General features: G+C 40.7%; 3 protein-coding genes across 3 annotated transcripts; all 3 read right to left on the bottom strand.

Annotated features, from left to right (window-relative positions):
• Nucleotides 1–4,726: 4,726 nt before the first annotated feature.
• Nucleotides 4,727–5,152, bottom strand: LOC147514331 (uncharacterized). Its single transcript, XM_086592552.1, has one exon. It carries the CDS (start codon nucleotides 5,150–5,152, stop codon nucleotides 4,727–4,729), a length of 426 nt encoding a protein of 141 aa, XP_086448678.1.
• Nucleotides 5,153–8,866: 3,714 nt separating this feature from the next.
• LOC147514330 (uncharacterized) lies at nucleotides 8,867–9,782 on the bottom strand. Its single transcript, XM_086592550.1, has 2 exons — nucleotides 9,666–9,782; nucleotides 8,867–9,475 (listed from the first exon to the last, which is right to left on the bottom strand). Exons 1-2 carry the CDS (start codon nucleotides 9,780–9,782, stop codon nucleotides 8,867–8,869), a joined length of 726 nt encoding a protein of 241 aa, XP_086448676.1.
• Nucleotides 9,783–16,790: 7,008 nt separating this feature from the next.
• LOC147514329 (uncharacterized) lies at nucleotides 16,791–20,511 on the bottom strand. The gene is made up of 3 exons (XM_086592549.1): nucleotides 20,169–20,511; nucleotides 18,240–19,357; nucleotides 16,791–18,119 (listed from the first exon to the last, which is right to left on the bottom strand). Exons 1-3 carry the CDS (start codon nucleotides 20,509–20,511, stop codon nucleotides 16,791–16,793), a joined length of 2,790 nt encoding a protein of 929 aa, XP_086448675.1.
• Between the last annotated feature and the right edge of the window lie 378 nt (nucleotides 20,512–20,889).

Raw genomic sequence — 20,889 nt, 5'->3', positions numbered from 1 at the left:
CCAAAGTTATTCTTCCCATTAAACTTCTCTACTTCAAACCTTGCGTTTGACATCTGGGAGCTATCTTTCAAGTTACACACAATAACCCAAAAATAATTTCACTTTGGAATTTAATCGAACACCTTGTCTATACAAATTTTGAGTGCTAAACTCAAAATCCTAGGTCGTAAACATATGCTCTGATACCAATTGTTGTGAATATAACACTGCGAAAACAACATTACCTACTATAATAGATCAATCCTACACAAGGACCAATCCTTCTTACTAGACAAGACTTCAACACCTTCCAAGCAATATCCCAACACTTCTCAATATCAAATAACAAGCATATAAAGTAAAACAATTAATATAAAAGAAGAACAAACCACAAGACGAGATATATTGTGGTTCGGTAATTTGCCTACTTCCACACTACGAGTTCCAAGCTTTACTAGATGTCCGGAGTAACAGATTACAAGTCTCTCAATCTACTCACAAAGAATGAATAGTCAACTCACAAAGAATTGCTCTCTTATAATCTCTCTCTTTCTTAGTTTTGGAAAAGTTAGGTTTCCACAGAAAAAACCTATATTTATACTATTTCAGAAAACTTCCGAAAAAGGGCAAATTCGTGCTGAAATAACTCATGAGCGTGGGTCGCGCCCTCGACTAGGCAAAGTGGAGCGCGGGTTGCGCTTAAATCACTGGAGGTCAAAACCTCATGAGCGCGGGTCGTGCCCTTCACACCAGATAGAAAAAAACATCGTTTTCTCTACAAATTGGTGCTGTGTCTTAGTCCTTGTCACATCAAATACATGTTTTGGGTGTGATTCCGTCAATGTGTTGATTAATTTTTCTGTACACTGTTTTTATCTCCTTAGGTTATTGAGTTGCCAGTTAGAGTCTTGGGGTTTCTCCTCCAAAGATAATTTATCCTGGACTTGATGTTCTAGTTATCCTTACAAGACCTTTCTGTATTTTGCAGTCGCCGCAAATCTGACCATATTTATTACCATGACTATGAGAAAGAGTCATTATTTATGTACCACCAGGTGCGGGGAAAGCACTTTTGTGTTACATCTTTATGCTTTTAGTTATTTTATGATAGTTATATATTCTTTTTATATATTAGGCATGCTTTGTGTCCATAGCTACTTTAATCTATGTATGTGTTGCTCGTGCTTGATGTGGTGTCAGGCTTACTTTGTGTCCATGGTAGAAAGGTAGTCACTACTCTCTAGGTCTAGACTTGTGTGTGTGCGTGTCTATGATGGATTGTTGAGTCATTTTTCCATGGCATGGTCCTTTGTACACGTAAGAAGGTTCATATTGCACTTGAACTTTTCTTGTGTGTGCAGTGGGATAATTGTGAGCAGTGTGAACTGGTGCAAGAGTGTGTGATGCCAATCATCCCACAGCACACACTCACTGCACTCAAACAGACCATATATACTAATTTCTCACAAAAACACTCTCACACAACACTCTACGAATCAACATACTCACTTCACAATAAAATAAGGCACACACTCACTCACACTAACAACATACACTTGGTAGTACACACACACACACTCACTAGTCTCTCACTTTACACATAATCATAACCAATACACACTACAATTTTAGCACACACTTATCAATCAAAATAAGCAACAGTAGGTCATTGGCAGTAACAACAAAGTGTATTGAACAAGCAGTAGTAGGTCATAGCTAGAGTTATAGGCAATACATATAGTTGAGCTGATGGGGCATTCTTGCAATTAACATAGTTATCTACTTATTCCTTCATTGGGACCAATCAATTTTGCTATAAATCAATTATACACATCTGCGTGGGATGAGCATTAATCCAAAGCTCAAGGATGAGCAATGAGGAGGCACGGAAAGCCGACATAAAAGGAAAATTTGAATACGACCGACATGGGCAGAGTTTCATTACTACTCCCCCCGCTTCTCTTATATTATATGTCCCTCAAAGCATATGTGATCATTATTTTTTTGTCACTCTCGGTTGTTTGTATAACCCTTTTTTTTAGAGTGGATGTGTTTTAGATCTGGTTTGGTTTGTGACAATAGCAAATTTATACAAACTAACTATCTATGCATAAACACAAATAATCAATCACATAAACAAGTGCTTAGATCAATATTCCTACTCTCAAATAATGAAGTAATATAAAAGGAGTACGGATTCGTTCCACTCATAAACCATCAAGACATAAATTGAATTCAACTAATCCAACCAAAAGGAACAATGGTGAGAGTAATGTGTGATGTGAAATTTCTATTCTACGATTATACGATGGATTCAAATAAATCTAAATTAACTAAACAAATAAAAATACGGTTTTGATGGAAGAGAAAGCTATAGAGAAGAGTAATCAATCCACCTGATGACTAGTTTCATGCAAGAATCGAATTATTCATTGAAAAGAGATCATATTTAGGTTTTCACACAATGATTCAACCTAAAGCGTCAACCTTTATCATCCCTAGCAACAACCTACATCTCTATAGTCATTATTACTAGCATGTAGGATTATTACAATCAAGTCTCTCGACTTAATTATAGTAATCCCTAGTTTAATTTACTATATGCTTATTTTGGAAGTCATACAATAAACTAAACTCGTTGAAATACATACACAATTAAACAATTCTACTAAGCAATCTATTCCTCATTAAGCTTCATAATCACTCCCTCTAATGAGGGGATTAGCCTAATATCATTATACTATCATTCCCAACACAAGAACAATAATAACAAGTTATAATTTAATAACTAATTTAAACTTTATAAATCTAATTTTAACAATAGTCTAAGAATCAAAATGAAGACAACCTAATTTATGAATTTAAAACAACTAAAACTAAATAAGAATTTAATCAATAACTAAATTGAAATGAAAACTAATACTTTATTATAAAACTAATAGTGATTCTAAATAATAATCTACTTTGTTCTAACATTAATTAATTAAAGGTAAAAACTAGATCTAAAACAAGCTACTCAAAAAAACTAATGGAGTCTAACCTCATTTTCTAATCTATATCTAACTATCCTTAAGAGCTAAGTCTTCTCCATCCAAATGGAGGAGACCAGATCTACTTTTTCGTGCATGGGCTGAGGAGCCATGTTTTGGGCCGGAAAATCGAGCCCAAAACCCAATTTCTTCAGTCCACAGAGGCTTTTTCAGCTAGATTTGACTTACACAGACTTTTCGCCCACTTCTGCTCCTCTAATTGGGTCAAAGCTTGGACCATTTGAAATCTCTTTCCGAGCCGGTCGTTTTGACGTAAGGTAGGCCCAATTCCGAGGTCTGAGTCTAAAGATACGGCCTTCGGAAGTTCTGCTGACTTTTGTACGCTGTTTCTGCCCGTGTTGACTTTGACTTTTTAGCTTTGACCGGGCTTTAAAAAGGCTTTTTTCCTTAAATCTTGGCCTTTTATCATAGAACTTCTTAGTAACCAACCCTTGCTCCTTTATCTCGCAAAAGGGGTGCATTTCTACACATATTCGACTCCAATGCCTGAAATACACAAGAACATGATAATAGTACTAACTCTTACTTATTAATCACATAATTGGTCAAAAGTGATATTGTTAAAGGGGTTAAAACTACAGTTTTGGACTCTTATCAAACCACCCCCAAACAGGATTTTGCTTGTCCTCAAGAAAATATGAGAAATTAGAATAAGTGACCAAAAATGGAGTTCTAACTAATCTCGTTTCACCGAGTGCGATTACATTGACCATATGCAACAAGGCCTTAAACCACTAAGAATTCCCTAGTGGACGAGTTATAGCCTCGTGAGAGTTTTCCAGTGAAGGTACTCACAAACTTTTTTTTTTTTTTTTTTTTGCTAAAGGTAATTGATTAATAAAGAATAAGGGTTACAAAAGTGGAAGTTACATATTAAGAACTGTTTAATGAAGGTTACATCATATGTGTACCTTTCCTAAAACATTAATGATCTAGTGGACAAAACGAAAATAAGTGGTGTAGTGATTCTCTAGATTCTTCATGAAGAGTGGTCTACTATCCCACCATTTTCTTTCACCTTGAGCCAAGTTAGCCCCATGTTTAGAGCAGCTATCAGCTCCAAGGTTAGTCTCTCTCCAAGTGGCTGTGACATTGATCCATGCTGCCTGCTCCATCATAGTTTTCCACCTTTCTCGGACTCTCCAATGTACCTTATTCTCCTGAAATGCTTAGACTACAGATTTTGAGTCACTTTCCACCCATATATATTTCCATCCTAGGTCCAGCGAATGCGCCTTGTGTACAGCTTCCATAATAACGACTGTTTCAGCCATGTAGTTAATATTGACCCCCAGACCTCCTGCCGCTGCACCTAAGAATTCAACCTTATAGTTTCGCATAACCATTCCCCAACTTGATCTCCCAGGATTCCCTTTCGAGCACCCATCAGTATTTACCTTTAATATTCCAGGTGGAGGAAGAGTCCAGAAACATTCAATGATTTTCGGTGCTCTTCTCAGCTTGTGTTGAAGGTTGAAGACTCTAAGAATCTTTAAATCATGAACCGAGTTCTCCATATGCCCTGTAGATCTGTGGTGAGCTCGAATGATTGCTCGTCTTGCTAAAAAGCAAATGTGCGATAAGCTTGAGGCTTTATTGTCGTAAAGCACTTTGTTTCGGTTCTTCCAAAGACTCACCATCATAGTAATAGAACAAGCTTTCCACATATCAAGTATGAGGGAGCTGTAGTGTTTACCTTACTGCTGCACATCCTGAAATGATTCTGGGTTCTTGCAAGTGTTGAAAATGTCTCGAGCATAGTTCCATACTGTTTTGGCCAGAGTACATTGAAAGAGAATATGCTTCTGAGTTTCTTGCTGATTGTGGCAGATGCAACATCTAGAAGCCAGCTGCATTTTTCTCCTTTGGAGTTGATCATCTGTTCGGGTTGTGCCGTGTGCCAGCTTCCATGCAATCCCTTGTGTTTTCGGTAGAGTTTTTGAGCCCCATATGAATTTACACCATGCTGGTTTGGCTAATTTCTTTCTGATGGCGTCATGAGCTTCCGAAACTGTGAAGTTCCCAGTAGAAGAACCTACCCATACCCTTGTATCCTCTCTTGCACTATTTGGCTGCGGGAGAGTGCCCAGTTCTATGCCCATTTGCTGCAACAGTTGAGTCATGTTTACCGAAAAATTCCAGTTATCTCCCTGAATACACTCACTAAGCTTTGACTAAAACTTGACAATCTCTTTTCGCTCTTCCTGAAAGAAGTCGCAGAGCGGTTTATTCAACATCCAGTTCTCTCTCCAGAGATTGATAGAGGTGCTATTGCCCACCGTCCATCCATGAAGATGTTTCATCTCACTTAGTGCCCATTTGATACCATTCCAAACAGTGGAGGTTTTGTAATTTGACCATCCCCCTGTTCGATTGGTATATTTACCTTTCATGAAGGACGCCCAATCACAATCCTCTGTTAGAAGACTCCACACTTGTTTCATAAACATTGAGAGATTTATATCTTGCAGTCTTCTTAACCCCAGTCCCCCTTCCTCTGTAGGCTTGCATGCTTTCTCCCATGATACCGTGATAGATTTCCATTCTGCCGAGTTTCCGCTCCAAATGAAATTTCTGATAATAGCTTCACATTCCTTTATCACTAATTTCAGCCACTTGTATATAGCCATATTATGCACTGGGATGCTGTTTAGAACATGTCGTGCAAGGACTACCCTTCCTTGGAAAGATAGTAATTTGCCGGCCCATCCCGAAGCTTTTCTTCTGATCTTATCCACCAAAGGAGCAAGTGCTACTTTCGTTGCTCTCCCCATGACTAGAGGTACCCCTAGGTACTTTTCAGGCAGTTTTCCTTCCTTGATATTCAAAGTCTCCTGTATTAGCTGTTTCCGTCTGTTTGTCATTGGGCTGAGAAAAATCTTGCATTTGTCCTTGTTAATGATTTGTCCAGACGAGTCTTGATATCTATTAAGAATCTTGACAATCTGTCTGGTGCATTTCATGTTAGCATTACTGAACAAGAAAATATCATCGGCAAACATTAGGTGTGATGGACTGCAGTATTTACCATTAACCACCATATGCCGAATCTTCTTCTCGTGGACAAGCTTGCTGATGTTTCTACTTAAACAGTCCTCTGCTATCGCAAAAAGCATTGGAGATAGTGGATCACCCTGTTTCAGCCCTCTCTCAACAGAAAAATGACCTTTCGGTCCACCATTGAGCATTATAGACATTGAGTTGCTAGGGAAAGCTCCTTCTAGCCATTGAATTCATATATCACAGAATCCCACATGCCGTAGGACTACCCATAAATTCCCAATCCATTGTATCAAAAGCTTGAGAAATGTCGATCTTGATTGCTAAACTTCCCCCATGCCGAGGTGTTTACAGCTCATTGATTAACTCGGAGGCTAACCTAATGGCTTGCTGAGAGTTTCTATTTGGGTTGAAACCATATTGCTCCTTGCTAATGATCCTTTCTGCAATTGGGCTCAATCTTATGGCGAGAATCTTGGTGATGATCTTGAACACAAAATTAGAAAGACAAATAGGCCTGAATTTGTTAACCTGGTTGGCATTCTTTTCTTTAGGGATTAACACAATGAAGTTCGAGTTAACTCCCATAGGCAGCCGAGATTTGATGAAGAAATATCTTATAGCTCTGACCAAATCATATTCCACAATGTCCCAGCATTGTTGAAAAAAAAAGCCCGTAAAACCATCAGGGCCTGGGGAGCTGTCCACTTTAAGGTGAAAAACCGCTGCCCTCACTTCTTGTGCTGATGGGATGGAAGATATCTTTTCATTGTCATCATCTGAAATTGCCTGAGGCATATTTTGAATTAGACTCCAATCAATCTCATGCTCCCATTTTTTGAATTTATCCTCATAGTGCTTGGCCAAGAACTCTCCGATATCCTCCTGAGTGCTGAGTGTGTTCCCCTCATTGTTTTTCAGTTCCAATATCATAGATTTGCTTCTATTGCTATTTGCCATTGCATGAAAGAACTTGGTGCTTCGATCATTATCATTATCCCAACTGGCTCCTACTTTCTGCCTCCAGAACATCTGTTCTTGTTCTAGCAATTGCTCAACCTTGTTCTCTTGATTCACCATTTGCATAGTGAACTCCTCATTCATGCTCCCTTGTTCAAAATGTTTTTGCATCTGCTCTAGACTCTTGGATTCTTCTTCAACTTGAAATTTGATGTTACCGAATATCTCCCTGTTCCAAACTTTCAAAGTGCTTTTCAGTCGCTTAAGTTTTTGTGTCAGAATATAGATTGAATGTCCTGACATAGGAACATCCCAATTTGCTTGAACCGTATCTCTGAAAGTTGAGTGTGAACACCACATGTTGAAAAATTTGAAGGGAATATTTTTTGGTCGAGGAATATCTACGCTTCGACCCACTATAGGAGAATGATCCGAGCATAGCCTGTTGCATACCTTATAGTTCCATCCCGGGTATTTGGAGCTCCATAGAATATTGAAGAACATCTTGTCCAGTTTACCCAGAATTTTAAGTCGCCCGACTTGCTTGTTCCACCAAGAGAAGTGAAACCCATTGCAAGGAGCTTCCATCAAGTGATTGGAACCAACAAAATCTCTGAAATCAGACATCGCTGCTGTAGATGGTTGATGGCCTCCCTGTTTGTCTGAGTAACTCAGATAAGCATTAAAATCATCAAGAATTAACCATGGAAGGTTCATGAGGCTTAGCTGATGAAGATCCATCCATAGTTGCCTCCGATTCACATAGATGCAATGAGCATGAATAATAGACAAAAGCACTCCATCTATCTCCACTGTTAACTGTTGATTGGAGCAATGTATCATATTCGGAGTAGCAACTGTTGTCTTCCAGAAAAGCCAAATGTTAGGAACTCTATTTGGACTAGTGTTGTAGAAGAAGCAAGAACTCATTCCCAATGATTGGAGATAAGACTTGGATAAATCATCAGGGCTGATCATAGGTTCGGCAATACCTACTATGTCAGGATCCCATTTATTGATGAGCTTCGAAAGCCTATTTTGCGACTTGTCGTTCGCAATTCCTCTGATGTTCCAAAATATGGACCTCATTGAGATCGAGGTTTTTTTATTGTGAGTGAAGGTGTAAACCACCTTTAATTATCCCTTTTGCCCAGTTCGAGATCGTGATCTGGACCCGGTAACTGGGGGATATGTTTGTTGCATGTGCCACTGAGGTCTGTTTCGATTCCTGAAGATTATATCGGATTCTTGATTGTCATTCACCATCAAGCCCATCAAGCCCACAGTAGGATCTTGTTCCTCTTGTTCATCATCCTCCATTATGTCTCCCTATCTGGAAGTAGGGGTTTCTGGGTCAGGAGGTTCTTTATCATCCTCTCTAGAATGCTGTTTGCGTGCCATCATTTGAAGAACTTTCTCCGCTTCAGTCTCAACCAAAGTTTTTTCAGTGTAAACTTCATGGATTCGAGACATTGATGCGTCACTACTGCCTGCTGAGTTGGGATTATGCTCATGCTCAGTCCCCTCGTTTCCATCACTGTCAGTCTCCTTGTTTCTCTCCAAAGAAATTACTTCCTCCTCCCTGACTGTCTCTGCATTTTTTTTTGTTGCGGAGTATGTGTACTCTGCTCTTGGTCTGCTTCCTACAATGATTCTCTATCTTTGCATGTCCCCCCATTTACTTCTTGTCCTTGTTCGGCAGCTAGCTCCTGCACCTCTATGGTTTGTATTTCCTCTATCTCAAGATTTTCAAACCTATTCTGAGTCTGTGTTTCCACCGGTTGCTCATTAGATTTTGGTCTCCAAATTGTCTCTCCTTGTTTACTAGGTTTAGCTTGCGTCTGTTTTCGACTTCGTTTCCTTCTCGTCTTCCGTCCTCAAAAATCGGCATCAGGGGTAAGGTCAATCACAACATCTTTGCCATTATTTTCTTTCCCTCGAGAAGTTTGCATATCACCTTTTAGTTTCCTACATTCAGTAACCAGATGCCCGACAATTTTGTAGTGGGTACACATCTTTGGTAACTTCCCTATCTCCACTGTCTGCCAAAACTTCACCGACTTTGTTTGCAAATAAATCTGGTCAGGTATGGGTTCTGAAAGGTCCACATCTACCAGAATTTTCGCATAATATCCGTATTCTCGGCTCAGCGTCTTCCCATCAATCTGCATCGGATAACCCACCCCTCTTGCAATGGACATAAGGATTTCTGGTTCCCAGAATTCTTGACCAAGTCCTGGAAACCGAAACCATACTAAAGCGTGGGATTGCCTCTGACTATCCGAACAAAAGTTCGGTGTCCACTGACTTATTCTCATTGGACTTTTATCAAAGTCCCAGACTCCTTTCGCCCACACCTTATTCAGATCCTCAGCATTTGAAAATATCAGAAATAGATATCCTTTACCAATGGGAGTAATAATCCACTCACCTGAGGGCTGCCAGATTTTCCTTGCTATTTCACGCACTTTTTCGATTGGTACTTTCTGTAAATCAATTCTACCCACTAAACAGAACTTACAATAGAGCAACCCCTTTCATCGCCCTTTTCGGAATGGTGATGGCTGGGTAGTCCCCCATCTTCTCAGGGTTTGGAAGCTCTTGAAGTTCTGCTTGTTGTTGTGTGGCTTTCTTTGCTGCCTCAGCATAAGAGATTTTTGGCGCTGTTTCCTATACCATATTCTGACTTTGCTGATTTGGTTCCTTACCAATGTCGATGCCCTGAGTGTTTCTCATCTCCTTTTGTATGCTTCTTTTCTCATTAAAGGAGCTTTCGAACTCATAGATATCCATGTTTGTCCTATTTCTTTTCGGAACTCGGTACTGTTCACAGTAGAGGATTTTACCCTAGAAGAAACCGACCATAGAGAGGATATAAACTAGCCTTTTTAGAACTTTCACTATAAGCAGTGAAGGATTTGACCCAAAAGGCAAGGAGAGAAGAATTTTCTGGAACTAACACTGTTGTTCAGTGTAGGATTTTACCCGAAATAGCTATGAAAAGAGAGTTGAGGAGATAGAGAAGAGTCTCTTATCTTTTGTTTTTGCTAAAAGCGGCAAAAAAGAGAGGTGTACAGGATCATAAGCGCAGCTTATGTAATATCACACCCAGACGCATCTAATATGGTCCCCATTGCTAAACCTTTGCTTACGTCTACAACGACTAAGAAATAAAACTATTGTTTCCTTATTTATGTCTCAATGATCTATACATCTCACTAGTATTTAAACAAGAATGATCATTCTAAAACTTAAACTAATACATGCATAATAATCAAATCATCTTAAGATAAACAATTATACAATGAACTATGATATGAAATGCAATGGTAGGTCCGTTTTTGAAATTTTTGGGTAGTGTGCCTAAGTAGGTTCTCACAAGGAATGTGTCAAAACATATAACACTCTAATTTTTCCACTCAAGTTTGCTAACTCCAGTGTGTAGTGGGCACACGTTTCCTCACAATCTAAATGGCAATCCAAGAAAGCCGAGGTCGATCAAACACATCTACCACTTACTATCACAGCAACCTATTCCTAATTGAGCTAGAGGTCTTTATTAGGTGATATGGGGAGTAGATATTGGTTAAAGAAGGAAGAAAATGGATATTCAAAAAGACAAGTCTGAGACAATAGGGTCTTCATATTATGTAACTAGAGAAAACCTTGTTCTTTTGCTTCTACACTTTGTTTCCATCCTTAGCCTTTTTATTTTGGCTTTTTAACTCTTTTTATTCTATTTTTGGAGTTTTTATTTTATTTTATTTTTCTTTTCTTTGGATGAAAACTTTCTTTTCTTTTTCTTTTCTGAAGCAACTAACTAATTTTTGTTTACACAGGTTTTTCTCTTCTCTTTTCTCTACTCATCCTATTTATCAGACTTATCCAGATAGGTAGGCTATTTTTTTTTTTTGGTAAAGGATTTGTGGTTTGTGAAAAGGCTAATGAAAGGCTCAGTGGGGCGACTAGCGGATAATAAATTTCATATAGGTGTGAATTTCTGACTATATCGATCCAAAGAGGGCCTAAATTCTTGCTTAGGATATGGTATGATGATCAAGCAAGTGGATGTGTGATTTCTCTACTCGGAATTTACTTCTCCCTTGTGTCATCACTCAGATATTTCACTCTTATGAGGCTTTGTTAGAGTTATCCCTCACATGAGGAGAGAAGGAAAATGGAGCTGATTCTGCGTGAATATGTCAGAGTGCGACTGCGCTCAGAGTAGGCGTACCTGCGCCCATGCCGTAGAAGCCTCCAGTAGAGTGAGCGCGACCTGTGCTCAGAGAGAGCACCTGCGCCCAAGAGCACGAGTCGAGCAACCCGCCAAAGAGAACGCACTGCGCCTGTGTCTAATTTTTTGGTGGGCTTCGCATTACAAAGAACCGCAAAATTTATTTTTTGGTATAAAAACAAAATCAAGGTTTTGGAAAACCTAACCAAGTCAGAAAGACTAAGAACCAGACAAAAACAAAGAGAGAGAAACCCAATCTTGAAAGTTATCAAGATTGAGAGATAACCTTTACAGAGATACAACCCTGTAAAGAGATAAGAGTGATCTAGTAAGGTGAGAGACTGAAAGGAGAGATTGTAATCTTCCTTCCCACTTTATAAAGAACTAGCTCTTGTGGAAGTAGGCACCATTGGCCGAACCACAGTAAATCTTTGTTTTGTGGTTTGCCTTTATTGCTTTGCATTATTATTTGTTGTTAATAGTTGTTTAGCGAGTTGGGCATGTTAGTATAGGCTGTAGTTGATATTTAGATTTTGTCCGGAGTTGAATTGTTTCCATATACGAGTTATCTGTGTAGTGGGGGAACCGATTGGTATTGGTGTAAACCCCAACAAGTGGTATCAAAGCCTTGGTTGGAATAGCCTGGGGTGTTATCCGAATCTTGGTCAGAAGGTGTTTGACGAAATTCCTGAGAGAAGATTTGAGGTTAAATAACTTATAGAGATGGACCATTCCGTGAACACTCGTATGATGAGTCTGAATAGGAAGAACTACACCATCTGGAAAGCCAAGATGGAAGACTTGTTATACTGCAAGGACTTGGCACTTCCCATTGAGAATGAGGGAGTAAAACCAGAAAAGACTGATGAGGCTGAGTGGAAAAAACTTGACAGAAAAGCGATTGGATACATTCGACAGTGGATTGACGCTAATGTCTTTCACCATGTGTCCCAAGAGACTACAACCTTCAGTCTGTGGAAGAAACTCGAAGACCTTTATAAGAGGAAGTCGGGCGGAAACAAAGTGCTAGTCGTTAAGAAGTTTGCAGACACAAAGTACCAAGAAGGTTCTTCAATGTCTGAGCATCTTAATGAAGTATAGAATATCATCAATCAGATGCATTTGATGAAGATTAATTTGGGAGACAAAGTTGAGACTTTGTTTCTATTAGGCTCTCTACCCAAAAGTTGGGAGACATTAGCAGTTTCTCTACACGGAGCAGCCAAGGATGGAATTGTTACCATGGAGATGCCTACCACGTCTTTGTTGAATGAGGAGACTAGAAGGAGTGCAAGAAGCAGCTCCTTTCACTCAGAGATCCTTTTCACAGAGAAATGGGGGAGAGGTCGAAATAGAAAACCATCTCGTTCTAGAGATGATGACAGAAGTAAATCTAGGGGTGAAGCTAGAACTCCTAAGGCAGAGAGGCAATGTTATTATTGTGTCACCAAAGGCCACTTCAGATATGAGTGCAGAACACTGAAGAGGGATGAGAAGAATAACTGTGTACATGAAGACATGGTGCAGAGGAACGGAAACACAGGCAGAGATACTACCGCACTAGTCGATGACCTAGTGGGAATTGTGTCAAATTGTGGTGTGTGCTGTCTTAGTACCTCATGTCAGGATACAGAGTGGGTGATAGATATAGGAGCATCTTATCACATCACACCACACAGGGGATTCTTCACTACCTACAGCTGTGGTGAATATGGTGAAGTAAGGATGGGTAACAGTGGCGTCTCGAAGATTATAGGCATTGGAGATGTTCATGTAGAAACCAATGTCGGCTACACCTTGACACTCAAGGATGTAAGACATGTCCCTGACATACGGTTAAACCTAATTTCGGCTGGGAAATTAGATGACGATGGCTTTGTAAACTCGTTTGGTAACGGGGTATGGAAACTGAGCAGAGGTTCCATTGTAGCAGCTAGAGAAAAGAAAACTTGCTCTCTTTACAAAACACAGGCTAGTTTGTGTAAAGCGTAGTTTAACGCGCGAGAAAAAGAAGCTTCATCCGAATCGTGGTGGCACAAGAGACCGCGGTCACATGGGCATAAAAGGGATGGAAGTTCTTGCTAAGCAAAAGGTCGTGCCAGACATTAAAGGTACACATTTAAATACATGTACTCACTGTTTGGTAGGAAAGCAACACATGGTGTCTTTCCAAAGATTCCCGTCTCACAAAAAGGACACTGTCCTTGAACTAGTGCACACAGACTTATGTGGTCCTATGAGAGTAAAGTCCTACCAGGGAGCTTCATACTTCTTGACATTCATTGATGATGCGTCAAGAAAGATATGGGCCTATAGTCTGAAGACCAAGGATGAAATACTTGGCGTGTTTGAGAAATTCCACATCATGGTGGAAAGAGAGACTGGGAAGTTGTTGAAGTGTATTCGCTCAGATAATGGGGGTTAGTACATTGGGCCATTTGAAGAATATTGCTAGAGTCATGGGATTCGTCATGAGCAGACCGTTCCCAAGACACCGCAACAGAATGGAATAGCAGAGAGAATGAACCGTACCATTGTAGAGAGGATGAGATGCATGCTATCTCACTCTAAGCTACCTAAAAGCTACTGGGTAGAAGCAATGCGTCATACCGTGCATGTGATCAACCTGTCGCCAAAGAAAGCCTCGAATAGTGATTATCCGAGAGAGAGTATGGTCGGCAGAGATGTTGATTATGGATACTTGGAGGGTATTTGGGTGCGGGGCATTTGTGCATATTCGAAGGATGAGAGATCCAAGCTTGATGACAAAGCCAAGCAGTGCATTTTTCTGGGTTATGGAGATGAAAAGTTTGGTTACAAACTCTATGATCCGATTAACAAGAAGGTAATCCGAAGTCGAGATGTTGTGTTCTTAGAAGACCAAACCATAGCAGACTTTGAGGAGGGTGAGAAGCTACAGGCTTTCACCAATGATCTTGTTGATTCAAAACCAGAAGTTCCTACTGTGGAACGTGCAGAAGGCATTGAGAATGCAAAGAACCATGAGTTTGAAGCTCATGATGAGAATCCTATTGCTCATGATGGGATAGAACCTATTGGTATAGAAGATGCAGATGAGATGCATGAACCACCACCGAAAGCAAGCGAAGTGCATCCTCCCGAGGCACCCGCCAGATGGGGCAAGGAGGTCTGACAGAGGGAGACTAGCTTCAACCAGGTATCCACCACATACGTACGTGCTACTATCGGATGGTGGAGAACCTATATACTATCAAGAGGCACTTGAAGGTACAGACAAGGAGAAGTGGTTGAAGGCCATGCATGATGAGATGGATTCTTTGCATAAGAATCACACTTATGAGTTAGTTGAGAAACCCACAGGGAGAAAAGTTCTCAAGAATAAGTGGATATACAAAGTCAAGCATGAGGAGAACAATCCTCACCCAAGGCATAAAGCTCACCTTGTCGTGAAAGGATTCGATCAAAGGAAAGGGATTGACTTTGATGAGATTTTCTCTCCTGTAGTGAAGATGACTTCTATCCGGGTGGTATTGGGTATGACCACAAGTATGAACCTAGAGGTTGAGCAGCTTGATGTTAAGACAATTTTTCTTCATGGAGACCTTGAAGAAGATGTCTACATGGACCAGCCAGAAGGGTTTGAGGTCAAAGGCAAAGAGCACCTAGTATGCAAGCTGATAAAGAGCTTGTATGGGTTGAAGCAAGTACCGAGATAGTGGTACATAAAGTTTGATTCATTTATGGCGAAGCAAGGGTACAAGAAGTCTGCTTCCGATCATTGTGTGTTTGTTAAGAGATTTCCAGATGGGGATTTCATAGTGCTATTGCTATATGTGGATGATATATTGATAGTTGGCCCAAACATCAACAAGATATCCAAGCTGAAGAAAGACTTGAGTAAGTCCTTTGAGATGAAGGATTTGGGTCAAGCAAAGCAGATACTTGGGATGTGGATCACTCGTGACAGAAAGAGTGGAAAGTTGTGGCTTTCTCAAGAAAGCTACATTGAGAAGGTGTTGAAGAGATTCAACATGGATCAAGCGAAGTCAGTCAGTTGTCCGCTTGGTGGTCAGTTCCGCATGACCAAAGAGATATGTCCAAAGGGTGAGCATGAGCAGAATCAGATGGAAAAGATTCCTTATGCATCCGCAGTGGGCAGTTTGATGTATGTCATGGTGTGTACTAGACTAGATATTGCTTTCGCTGTTGGTGTTGTAAGCCGATTTCTGTCAAATCCGGGTAAGGAGCATTGGGAAGGTGTTAAGTGGATATTGAGATATCTCAAACGCACTTCCAAATTGTGTTTGTGCTTTGGTGGAAGTAAGCCCTTACTTGAAGGCTACACTGATGCAGACATGGCAGGTGATGTTGACTCCATGAAGTCTACCTCCGATTATCTGGTTACTTTTGCAGGGGGAGCAGTTTCTTGGCAATATAAGTTGCAAAAGTGTGTTGCCTTCTCCACTACAGAAGTCGAGTATATTGCAGCCACTGAGTGTTGCAAAGAGATGCTATGGATGAAGAGGTTCTTCGACGAACTATGGCTAAAGCAGAAACAATTTGTAGTTCTATGTGACAGTTAGAGCGCCATCCACTTGAGCAAGAATCCGAGTTTTCATTCTAGATCCAAGCACATACACGTGCGTTATCATTGGATTAGAGAAGTACTCGAAGACAAGCATTTGTGTATCGAGAAGATCCATACCGACAAGAACGGGTCGGATATGATGACCAAAGTCTTACCGAAAGGTAAGTTTGATATTTGCTGTGCTACCACCGGAATGGTAGCAGACTCCTCCTGTTGATTTGGAAATTGCATGAAGGTATCCCCCCTCACTGTTCCGGAGGGGGAGATTGTTGGAGTTATCCCTCACATGAGGAGAGAAGGAAAACGGAGCTGATTCTCGGCGGAATATGTCGAGTCTTGAATCGCGCCGAGAGTAGCGCGCACTGCGCCCCATGCCGTAGAAGCCTCCAGAAGAGTGAGCGCGACCTACGCCAGAGAGCGACCGCGCCAAGAGTCGAGTCGAGCCGACACGCCAAAGAGCGCACTCGCGCCGTGTCTAATTTTTTGTGGGCTTTGCTACAGTAACTGCGAAATTTGTTTTTTAGAATAAAAACAAAATCAAGGTTTTGGAAAACCTAACCAAGTCAGAAAGACTAAGAACCAGACAAAAACAAAGGGAGAGAAACCCAATCTTGAAAGCTATCAAGATTGAGAGATAACCTTTACAGAGATACAACCCTGTAAAGAGATAAGAGTGAGCTAGTAAGGTGAGAGACTGAAAGGAGAGATTGTAATCTTCCTTCCCACTTTATAAAGAACTAGCTCTTGTGGAAGTAGGCACCATTGACCGAACCACGGTAAATCTTTGTTTTGTGGTTTGCCTTTACTACTTTGCATTATTATTTGTTGTTGATAGTTGTTTAGCGAGTTGGGCATGCTAGTATAGGCTGTAGTTGATATTTAGATTTTGTCCGGAGTTAAATTGTTTCCATATACGAGTTATCTGTGTAGTGGGGGAATCGATTGGTATTGGTGGTGTAGCAGGGCTTTTTTTTTTTTTGCTAACCATCCATTTCTATTACTGCCATATAAAAGGTTTACAATTATAGTCTTTACAGCATTTAGGTAGATCTTTCATGTCACACGAGATACTTGCCCATTTTGCTAAGTCGTGGGAAACCCCATTACAAGTTCTGTTAAACCACCTAAAAACTGCATTGTCCAAAAGACTGACACTTCTACATATCGCCTCCACTATCGTCTGGAGAGACCAATTTAGAGTAGAAACTTGGGATGCTAGAGAGCTGATGACAGCAGCATTGTCTCCTTGAAAGACATAGTTCCTTCCCTCCAAGGTTGATGCTAGCTTGACTGCCACTTCGGCCGCCAAGAGTTCACTTTCCTCAGCTGTCCAAGCTTTAAACCTCTTTACTGCAGCCGCTACTAGGTCTCCCTGTGCATTCCAGGCCATAGCAGCTCCTGCTCCAGTTTGTTTTTCCTTGTTGAAAGCCCCATCAAATCTAATATTCATATCATGTACAACATTAGTTAAAGTACAGTGCTCCATGTTATCTACTGTGCTTAATTGATGGTTATGTGTGTGTATATGTGTATGCAAACTAGAAGATGCTCCAGCTATAATAACATTGCCATTTCTCCTCCCTTGGATTAGGGTGTCTTCCCTTGCGAATGCCTTCAGTCTTCTCTGCCACTGGATACTGTTAGAGGCTAGTATCTCCTTATTACCCATAGCACCCTTGCCAAACTTCTGCAGATTCCTGCTATCCCACATGCCTTGCAGCAGTGTACATGCATATACACCCAAGTCAGCAATATATGTCTCCTTGCTGTTGCTCCACTCCATGATCTCATCTATCCATCTCCTCGCCCTCCAATCCTTATATACTTCAGTTCTAATCCCCAAAGGGGAAGCAAACCATATGCTTCTTGCCCAGTGACACTGAAAAAACACATGTTCCAGAGTTTCAACCTCTTCTGCACAGAAGGGGCATGAGATATCATCATTCTTTATTCTATTTTTTATTCTATCCCCTGTGGGCAGAATATTTAGGTAAATTTTCCATAAGAGCAGCTGCTCTCTAGCAGCCACCTTTGCCTTCCAGATTCTCTTTATGGTCTTGATTTGTAGTGTTGAGTCTTGCTCCTCCCACTGTTTCTGATTCAGTAGGTTGAAGGCAGACTTAACACTGAAGCCACCCTTTTTGTCAGGCCACCACATGAGTTTGTCATTTCCAGCCCTAGGTCTAACATGGACCTCATTAATAAGAGTTTTGATCATACTATCAAAATTCTCATTGAGGACTTGTTGGTCCCAACCAGTGCCATCAGCCCTCATGAGATGGCTGACTTTCCAATACTTTTGCAATCCTCTGGGAGGACAGATGTCCTTGAGGATAATAGGTTTACCATGAAGCATCAGCCAAGGGTCATGGAAGACAGAAGTGGTCTCACCATTCCCAATGCTCCAGCAGGTTCCATTCTAAACCAAGTCATGGTTTTTATGTACCCCTTTCCAGAAGAACGAAGCATTGGGAGGTGGCCCTTTCACATGTCCTAGCCATTTGTTCCCATATGCAGCTTTGAAAGATCTAGCCCATAGGGAATCCTTATCATTTACGGCCCTCCAGCTATGTTTAGCTAGAAGGGCCTTGTTGATATCAGCAAACTTACGAAACCCTAAGCCCCCAAGGCTTTTGGGTTTGCAGAGTTTATCCCACTCAATAGTGTGGATAATCTTAGATTCCTCTGTTCCATGCCACCAAAAATCTCTACAAACCCTATCCATTTTATCGCACACAGACACTGGTAGAGAGTAGGCAGTCATGGCATAGAGGGGAGAGGCTTGGGCCACTGCCTTGATCAGCACAGTCCTTCCAGCTTGTGAAAGCAGTCTAGCCCTCCACCCTTTAATTTTATTATGTATGTTATCCACCAGGTAGTTGAAATCCCCACTTTTACTGTCAGAGAGCACTATTGGAACTCCCAGGTATTTATCCTTATTATCAAAATCTCTCATCTTCCAAAACTTTTTAAGGATTTTCCTATGTCTGGCATGAACATTCTTGCTATAGTAAATACTTGATTTGTCAAAGTTAACTTTTTGTCCTGATGCCAGGCAGTAATCCTCAAGGATACCTTTTAGAGTAGCAGCCTCATTAAGAGAGGCCCTGGTAAACAGCAGCAGATCATCTGCATATAGAAGATGTGCAATAGGGGGAGCACTTTTTCTAATTTTGATCCCATGAATATCATTAGCAACCTCAGCCTGGTTAATCATTCTAGACAAGGCTTCAGTCGTAAGGATGAAAAGATACGGAGACAGAGGGTCCCCCTGTCTCAGGCCCCTCTGTGGGAAGGTGTTTCCTAGCAGAGAACCATTAAGAAGCACCTTGAAGGACACAGAAGACAGGCATTGGTTGATCAGCTCTCTCCACTTATTACAGAACCCCAATTTACCTAAGATATCATCTACAAAGGACCACTCAACTCGATCATATGCCTTAGCCATGTCAAGCTTCAGGGCCACCCACCCTTCCTTCCTCTTATACATGTTTTTCATATTATGGAAGATCTCACTGGCTAACCCTATATTATCCCCAATATTCCTGCCTTTGACAAAGGCACCTTGAAACGGTGATACAAACTTATGAATATGGCACTTAAGCCTATTAGCAAGAATTTTGGAGATAATTTTATATACAAAATTACAAAGGCTGATAGGTCTGTACTTAGCTATATGTTCAGGGTTAACAATCTTAGGGATGAGCGTTATAAAAGTTTCATTAAACTTAGGGTTAAGGACCCCGGTCTAAAAAAACTCTTGTACACATTCAAGAATGTTTTCCCCACTATATCCCAAAGACTTTTGAAAAAACCCCCGGAACCCATCTCGGGTCTCGGGCCTTCAAAGCTCCCAGCTTGTTGACCACCCACCTCACATCCTCCTGGGATGGAATGGCCACCAACATATCGTTCTCTTTATCAGTAATAATAGGTCTAAACATATTGCTAATATTATTGTTGATACTAGGACTCTCCGAAGTAAACATGTCATTAAAGAACTTATTAACATTCTTACCCACTTTATCTCTTCCTTCTAGCCACTGGCCAGAATCATCTTTGAGCTTGTCGATACTATTTTACCTTCTTCTGTACAGGGTGGACATATGGAAATACTTAGTATTCCTCCCATGCTCTTTTAGCCAAAGAGCACCAGACTTTTGTTTCCACATATCCTCTTCCTTGTCCAGCCACTAATTTAATTGATTTTTAAGCATTCGAATCTCCTCACATATAGCTCTGGTCAGAGGTTTAGCCATCAGAGCTTCCAACTTGGATTGGACATCTCTAATGTTATGAAACACATTGCCAAAGACCTCTTTGTTCCAAGCGGTCATTTTAATCCTAGTTTTAGTCAACTTTGAAATCAACTTACAGTCAGGTTTAAAATGATTTGCAGACTCCCAAGCCTCCTCAATGGTAGGAATACAAGACTCATTTTGGAACCACATATTAAAGAACCTAAACGGTTTATAAGTTTTCTCGTCTAAAGCAGTAAAAGAAAGCTTGAGAGCAAGGTGATCCGAAGCAGCACAGACCACTGTTCTCACAGCTGCATGAGGAAACATAACTAACCAATCTGTAGCAGCTAAGACTCTGTCCAGGCGTTCAAGAATATGGTCCTTAAAGTCTCTGTTATTAGACCAGGTAAATTTTGGCCCCTTGAAACCAAGGTCAATCAGGCCAAGATCATTAATAAAGCCATTGAAATCAATCATACTTTTGTTAAAAATACTTTTCCCTCCTGATTTTTCATCTAAGCATGTTATATCATTGAAATCCCCAAGTAAAACCCAAGGCCCAGGTATACTAGGTGCAAGGGCTCTGAGTTCATTCCAAACTCTGATGCAGTTACTAGCAATAGGTTCCCCATAAACCAGAGTAAAAAACCAAGATTGTGTGCTAGGAAAGTTGGAAATTTTACCTGTTGCATAGTTTTTTGTTGCTCCCAAGATTTCTATCTCCACTCCATCCCTCCAAAAGATAGCTAAGCCACCACTACGACCCGTTGCTGGATAACAAAAACTACCTTTAAAGCTAATATCCCTAGCTACTTTCTCAATCCTTCTTGCTTTTGCCTTTTGATAAGAGCCCAA

Source organism: Coptis chinensis, chromosome 2 (assembly GCF_015680905.1).
Source record: "Coptis chinensis isolate HL-2020 chromosome 2, ASM1568090v1, whole genome shotgun sequence".
Lineage (NCBI taxonomy): Eukaryota > Viridiplantae > Streptophyta > Magnoliopsida > Ranunculales > Ranunculaceae > Coptis > Coptis chinensis.
This window is presented reverse-complemented; position numbering and strand designations above follow the sequence as displayed.

Bases quoted from the DNA above. Each gene is read 5' to 3' on its own strand.
- LOC147514331 (XM_086592552.1), bottom strand. From the start codon at position 5,152: ATGACTCAACTGTTGCAGCAAATGGGCATAGAACTGGGCACTCTCCCG.
- LOC147514330 (XM_086592550.1), bottom strand. From the start codon at position 9,782: ATGGATATCTATGAGTTCGAAAGCTCCTTTAATGAGAAAAGAAGCATA. The intron at 9,476-9,665 runs GTATAGGAAACA...ATTGATTTACAG, and splicing joins ATCAGCAAAGTCAGAATATG to AAAGTACCAATCGAAAAAGT.
- LOC147514329 (XM_086592549.1), bottom strand. From the start codon at position 20,511: ATGATTGATTTCAATGGCTTTATTAATGATCTTGGCCTGATTGACCTT. The intron at 19,358-20,168 runs GTAAGTTGATTT...CACCGTTTCAAG, and splicing joins AAATCATTTTAAACCTGACT to GTGCCTTTGTCAAAGGCAGG. The intron at 18,120-18,239 runs GTACATAAAAAC...ATTATCCTCAAG, and splicing joins CTTCGTTCTTCTGGAAAGGG to GACATCTGTCCTCCCAGAGG.